This window comes from Sinocyclocheilus grahami, unplaced genomic scaffold (genome assembly GCF_001515645.1).
Source record: "Sinocyclocheilus grahami isolate Dianchi unplaced genomic scaffold, SAMN03320097.WGS_v1.1 scaffold1720.1, whole genome shotgun sequence".
In the NCBI taxonomy this organism is placed as follows: Eukaryota; Metazoa; Chordata; class Actinopteri; order Cypriniformes; family Cyprinidae; genus Sinocyclocheilus; species Sinocyclocheilus grahami.
This window is the reverse complement of record NW_015506899.1, coordinates 18,360-25,896: the sequence shown is the minus strand read 5'-3', so window position 1 is coordinate 25,896 and position 7,537 is coordinate 18,360. Positions and strand designations below refer to the sequence as shown.

Below are 7,537 nucleotides of genomic sequence, written 5' to 3'. Positions count from 1 at the left end.
AAGACAAGAAGACAAGGCACACTAAAACTGGATGATACTGCGACAGAGTTGAAATGATTTTGCACTTTTCATTTCTAAAATAAATAAATAATAAAAATAATAATAATAATAAATTGAATGAGAATGACCTGTATATATTTTATTCTGTAGCACTGTATGGCTGCTAATAACATATTCCATGAAGCCAAAAATATTTTAATCATGGTCATTGCAAGTAACATTCCCTTTCAGATAATAACCAATTGTATTTCACACTATTTGTTTGTTATCTATAGTATAAATGTGTCTGTGTTGATTGTGTGGAAGGTTGTGGTGTGAATCTGGGCATGAGAGGACTGGAGTCACTGGGAATGTTCATCTACAGAACGGCCACGGCACTGGACCAGAATGACGTGTTTGAGGCGCTCTCGGCCAAAATCCAGCACTCCAGACACGTGGCAGAGACTTTCAGGAAGAGCGGACTGGCCTCGGCTGTGCTTGAATGACCCTGAGTGTGTTTGTGTGACAGAGAAAGAGTGTGTGTGTGTTCTGAGGCGAGTTATAAACTAGAACACGTAATGCTTACAGAATTATGATCTGTTTTGTGATCGTTTTTTGGAATGTTGAGTATTGAATGCACATTAGAGTGGCCAAAGTTTGCATTTAATTTGTGGGGGGGAAAGTTTATTGGTGTAATGTGATGGTAAAATTGATACGTTGCGTTTTTGAGTAGTTTAAACATCTTGATAAAAATAAGAATTGGAGACTGATCCAGCCTAGAATGACCACAATCCTAAAGAAACCCTTACTGAAGATACAGTGACCTTTAGACATATTTGGACACTTGCAAAAGTATAAAAGCCACTGCATTAGATAATAAAATACCAAAGCAAGTGTCCTAATCAGTGCAGTGTTAGCCTTAAAGGAATAGTGCACCCAAAAATAACAATTTGCTGAAAATCTACTCACCCTCAGCTCATCCCAGATGTAAATGAGTTTGTTTCATCATCAGATTTGGAGAAATGTAGCACTACATCACTTGCTCACCAGTGGATCCTCTGCAGTGAATGGGTGCCGTCAGAATGAGAGCTGATAAAAACATCACAATAATCCACACCACCAAGAGAAATCCACCATTAAGGCATTTTAACTTTAAACGGTCACTTCTGACCAAAAATACGAGTCCATAATCCATAATAATGCTTCAGCCAGTGAAAAAGTCCATCTCCTGTTGTCCTCTCACATCAAAATCCACCCACATATTTGTTTAAAGCTGTTTTGACTTGTAAACTGTGCTTTATTTGTGCAGATTTCTCTCCTGATTCATCGGAGATGACTTTTTCACTGGAGAAAGCAATACTAAGGATTATGGACTCGTATTTTGGTTAAAAACGTTTTAATGATGGATTTGTTTCTTAAATACATGCAGCTTTTGGCTTCACAAGACATTAACTGATGGACTGGAGTGGTGTGGATTATTTGTGGATTATTGTGATGTTTTTATCAGCTGTTTGAACTCTCATTCTGACGGCACCCATTCACTGCAGAGCATCCACTGGTGAGCAAGTGATGTAGTGCTACATTTCTCCAAATCTGATGAAGAAACAAACTCATCTACATCTCTGTATTATTCAAAAAATATTTTCATTTTTGGTTGCTATTCCTTTCATCTCAGATGACAGCTCACCAACACTGTGCAAATGACCTCCACTTCAGTTTAGTGTCAGGAAGTGTTTCTCATAGATCTTCACTGTCTGTGAATATGGAAAATATGGATTTTCAGCATGCTTCTGTGAATCACTAACAGCATCACTGGAAAGAAATTGATCAACAATCAAACAAACTAAATGACTCGTCAGATCAGTAGAAATTAAGTGCCTGGCAGAATTACATTCAGTTCATATTACATAGAAAAATGTCTATTTATTTTGTGATATTTGTTAATAAAATAAAGTGTTTGCATTCTAATTCTGCATTCTTTCTTATTAATGTATATACTTGAGTATTTAGTGATTTGAATCAGGGTTATTATAGTTAACATCAACTAAAACTAAGACTAGATTAAAAAAAACATTACCTGAACACACACACACAGGTTTGTTTTTATGGTTTATGGGGACTCTCCACAGGCGTAATGGTTTTTATACTGTACAAACCGTATTTTCTATTGCCCTACACCAACCCTACCCCTAAACCTACCCCTCACAGGAAACTTTCTGCATTTTTAGATTTTCAAAAAAACTCATTCTGAATTATTTATAAGCCTTTTGAATTACAGGGACACTGACAATGTCCTCATAAATCACCTTCTCGTTGTAATACCTATGTCATACCCATGTTATTATACAAATTTGTGTCCTCATAAACCACACAAACATGCACACACACACACATACACACACTTTATTTCAAACAGTTAAGGCAACATTTTTCATGAACCCTCACACTGTCAGAAGTCAGGCGATGATGACCTCTAGTGGACAAATGTCGAATGTGGATTGGGTTCAAGAAATGATGAAAAGCTAATAATTAAATTATAAAAACTGAAAATTGAAATATATATTTTTAAAGTATAACAATCAAATAAAATGAAAGTTTTGTAAAAAAAAAAAAAAAAAAAATGTAATTGAATGCGTGATGTTATTTTAGAATTGTGTATATACTATTATAGTATTCATTATTATTTTGAAGTAGATTTTATTTGTATATTTTCAGTTTAATTTTCAGTTTATTTTATTAGTTTATTTATATTTCAGTTTTAGTACGTCAGCTTTTTTTAAAACTGCGTGGGCTGTATTTAAATATTGCATGTTCCTTTATGTATGTCCTAACATATATACACAGTACCAGTCAAATGCAAGATGTTATATCCCGTTTCAACATTTCATATGTATTCATTGTAAATGTAAATACTTTAGTAATTTATTATCATTTATGAGTATACTTTAGTGCAGTTTCAATACTTTACTAATTATAATTTTCTTCCTTTATCTTCTCTTGATGAATAACAATTTATTTACAAATTCATCAAGGCACATTTATCCAAAAGTTATATTTATACTGTAACGACGTCTGTACATCTGTGTAATGCTGTTGTAATAATTCCTATCAGAAAAGACTAATGACATCCTCATTGTTAATTATAAAAATTATTTACATGAAGAATTTCCAAACTGACTTTCTAGTAACTTTACAGTTGAATCACAGTAAATAATTTCCCCTAGTGTGATTAAAAACACTGAATCTGAAACGTCTTTCATAATTTGCTTAATCTGCGATTCAGCATGTCTTTAAACCCAGAAATGGGATTTTCCAAGTTAAAGCCGACCTAAAAATCAGGCTTCTTTCCGAGGGCCAGCACAGCGACGGTTACGGCCAGAGCCACGGTCAGACCCCAGATCTGATGGATGGTGCCTGTGCTGGGGTCAGTGTACATGAAACTATGGGTCGGGCCGAAGACGCTGGGCACAGGATAGCTGGAGTGATCCGCCTCTTTAGTGAAAAACTCCAGAGGAAGAGTGAACACCTCGCTCACCTCATCTGTGTTTGGACTGGCTTTGAAGGAGTCCTCGATGAAAGCCACAACTGGAGTGATCAGAAGACCAGTCTGTGGTAACCAGTTGAGACGTTATAATTGGCCAAAGCAGACAATTTATTAGAGACACGCACACAGACAAAAAAACAACAAAAACGCTTCCTGTATTCTGGCACACTAAATGATTTAGTGGTTGTCTGCATTTTAATAAAATTATTATACTATTTTTTTTCATTGCAAATAATTTTATATTACAAATATTCAAATAAAATATACATTATAATCAATATATATTAGAATAATTTATTAAAATGCAAGCAGATACTAGAAAAAATAATGTATTTATTGAGCTAATACTAGTAATGCATGAGTAATATTAATGTATTTGTATGTATAATTATAATAATTTTCATTCAAAATTAGCTGATAATATAGTTTGTAAAGAAGTCTCTATATGCTCACCAAGGCTGCATTTATTTGATCAAATATACAGTAAAAACAGTAATATTGTAAAATCTGTTATCTATACTAATATATTGTAAAATCTAATTTATTCCTGTGATATAAAGCTGGATTTTCAGCATCATTACTCCAGTCTTCAGTGTCACATGAACCTTCAGAAATCATTCTAATATGTTGATATGCTCAAGAAACATTTCTGATCATTATCAAGGTTGAATATTTTGCCCAATATTTTTGTGGAAACGTCATACTTTTGTTCCCCAGGAATCTATGATGAACAGAAAGTTCACAAGAACAGCATTTACTAGATTTTTTTTTCTTAACAATTATAAATGACATTACTGTCAACTTTGATCAATTTATTGTGTCCAATTTTTGAATGGTACTCCAAACTTTTGAATGGTATTGTATATAACAATATTAAAATAATTTATTACAATTCATGTAGGCACCAGAATTACGTGTGTATGAAGTGTTCTAATATAATTATTTTTATTATATAATTATATATTTTTTTATTTACATTTAATTATATAATTATTTTATATTTTATTCATATTAATATTTACATATATAATTATTTTATGTTATATAATAATTTTTAATCATATTAAAATAATACATATGTAATATATGTAAAAACAGTAAGTTTATATTTATATTTTGTTACAAATATGCATATTTTGTAATTATGTATATAATGCATTATAACTGTACATATAAATGCATATTATTATTATTATATCAGAAGAGTGTCGGTGAACCTTGTTTAAGATGGTGAAGAGTTTGCAGATGACCTGCACTCTGTCAGGAGGAAGGCCGATCTCCTCCTCAGAAATCAGTATTATAGAAATTAAATATTGGTTTAGTTATCACCAAAACTCTGCACGAGCCTATGGCAACACAGCCTGCCAGAGCTAGTTTGGGCGGGGCATCTGGCTATATAAGCATGCACTTCGCCATAGGATCCTCAGGTTACTTCAACTGAAGCGATGACCGAGTCGTGCAGCTACATAGCACTGCCAGCAATGCAGTACTCGTTCCCGTATCTCAGATAACCAAGGTTACGTTAGTAACCGAGTATGTTCCCTATCAATACTTCACTCGAACTGCGTCTGCTAAGATGCTTTGGGGAACCAGTACAATCCCGCCGTGCTATGTTAGAGGAACGACCAATGCTTGAACTTGCCTTGAGCACCAAGGGCCCAGAGGGACCAAGTAATTGCAGGGAAGCCCCACAGGAAGCGATAGGGCCCAACTCACAGAGGCCGGCCCAGCACTAAGTAATCGTTCCAAGAAAAGTCGTACAGTCTCAGAACCCATGGGGGCCAACCTGGTAAATGTGGACAGCGAGGCCCAGCCGGCCGCTGCACAAATTTCTGCAATGGAAAATCCGCTAGACCAAGCCCAGGAAGAGGTAACTTATGTTGAGTGGGCTCTTACTCCCATGGGGCATTGTAGACCCAAAGAAGAGTACGCTAGCTTGATAGCATCAATTATCCATTTGGAAAGACCCTGACTGGGCAGAGTAGATTCAGCTCTTGGTCCTGCTCCGAAGGAGGAAGCACCGAAAGAGCTATCACCTGTGCTCTGAATGGAGTCGAGAGCACTTCAGGTACAACGATATCCGTTGGCCGGGACAAGCGATTAGTCAACAGAAGGACGGCAACGCGTGAGTGTTTTGCATAATACTTGTTACAGATCTGTTGTTTAAATTATTACTTGCTGCTAGGAAGGAATATTTTGTTTTCTACCTATTTATACTTTGTATTTTCGTTGGAGTTTATATTTTTGATTGCACTTACTGGTAGTTCTAATAATTGCCCTCGGCTTAGAAGGAGCCTGTGTTGTTATCTGTGTTGTTATTTGCATTGCTCCCTTCCTGTGCTTAAGTGCGAACTGTAGTTTAGATTGGACGATTTGCCCTGCTATAGGCTATTGGCTGTGCTAATTAGAAGGTGGCCACAGCTGTTTCACTTTACTGTGTATTTATTTGATGCTTGTGCGCTGACGCAGAAGCATCAGCGGAAGTGTTCAGCCCTTCTCGTGTGAAGACCAATGAGGGTAAAGACCTGCAACTTTACCTGTGCGACTTCACCGAGCTACGAACTCGCCATCACACTTAAGTATACAGTATATTTTTTTATCTTCTCTTTACACACTCTCCTTACCTGTCCTCTCTTTTCCATTTCTATCATGTGTTTCCAAACCATTCCGCCTGTCTCTTGACAACGCTCTAACATCACACGCAGACGCCAACGCAATCTTGCTAACCTCTTAGCATATTGGGCTTGACTGAGACCTGGATTCGTCCAGAAGACTCCACAACCCCAGCTGCTCTAGCTAACAATTTCTCTTTCTCTCACACCCCCCGTCAGGTTGGCCGGGGTGGGGGCACTGGTCTGCTCATTTCTAACAATTGGAAATACTCAACCCACTCTCCCCTATGCAATTATACCTCCTTTGAATATCATGCAATCACTGTAACAGCTCCTATAAAACTCTAGGTTGTGGTAATCTACCTCCCCCCTGGCCAAATTCTAGCCACCTTCCTAGAGGAGCTGGACGGGCTGCTGTCCTCATTCCCGGAGGATGGCAGTCCACTTTTATTCTTTGGTGACTTCAACATTCATCTGGACAAGCCTTATGCTACAGACTTCCATTCACCCCTTGCTTCATTTGATCTCAAACGACTTACCACCACGAGCACGCACAAATCAGGCAACCAACTTGACTTAATTTACACACGCAGTGTGTAATACTTATGTATTGCAGACAACATTTCGGTAAAACCCCTACACATCTCTGACCATTTTTTCATTACATTTCAACTACAGTTTGTTACTTGTGCACCACCAACCCCTATACCGGTTACTTTTAGACGAAACCTGCGCTCCCTTTCACCCTCCCATCTTTCCTCTGTACTATCCTCCTTTCTTCCCTCACCTATTCATTTCAGTTCATAGCGAAAACTCTCAAACGATTTGTTTTCAACCAGGTATCATTGTTTCTTAACTAGAAAAGCTAGTTCATGCATTCACGACCTCTAGACTGGACTATTGTAATGCACTGCTAGGTGGTTGTCCTGCATCTTCAGTAAACAAGCTGCAGGTAGTCCAAAATGCAGCGGCTAGTGTGCTTACCAGGTCAAGAAAATATGATCATATTACCCCAATTTTACAGTCTCTGCACTGGCTACCTTTTAAGTTCTGTATCAGTTACAAAATATTATTACTTACCTATAAGGCCCTTAATGGGTTAGCTCCTGCGTACCTAACTAGTCTTCTACCACGCTACAATCCATCACGTTCCCTAAGGTTGCAAAACTCTGGACTTTTGGTAGCATCTAGGATAGCAACTAAGTTTGATTGCATCATATAATAATTGTTGTTAATATTGTTCATCGTCTGTTTTATTACGTCTTTAACTGATTACGTCTTTGATTTTTCCGTACATTTCTGCCATATGTACATTAACTGACAGTCACCACTGATAAGCTACCACTAAATATTGTAGAAACTTAATTTGCTGTAAAGTTGCTTTGCAACGATTTGTATCGTG

At 36.9% G+C, this 7,537-nt stretch overlaps 2 protein-coding genes across 2 annotated transcripts in view; one reads left to right on the top strand and one right to left on the bottom strand.

Annotated features, from left to right (window-relative positions):
- LOC107572231 (uncharacterized) overlaps positions 1-655 on the top strand; it is a 17,265-nt gene extending 16,610 nt beyond the window's left edge. The window contains exon 5 of the mRNA XM_016258660.1: positions 307-655. Within this exon, the coding sequence (XP_016114146.1) occupies positions 307-485 (179 nt within the window). The 3' untranslated portion in view covers positions 486-655. The remainder of the gene's footprint in view (positions 1-306) is intronic.
- A 2,257-nt stretch (positions 656-2,912) lies between these two features.
- LOC107572225 (peroxisomal coenzyme A diphosphatase NUDT7-like) lies at positions 2,913-5,299 on the bottom strand. Its single transcript, XM_016258655.1, has 3 exons — positions 5,240-5,299; positions 4,741-4,806; positions 2,913-3,586 (listed from the first exon to the last, which is right to left on the bottom strand). The coding sequence occupies exons 1-3, from the start codon at positions 5,297-5,299 to the stop codon at positions 3,308-3,310; spliced, it is 405 nt and encodes a 134-aa protein (XP_016114141.1). The 3' UTR covers positions 2,913-3,307.
- Positions 5,300-7,537: the final 2,238 nt, after the last annotated feature.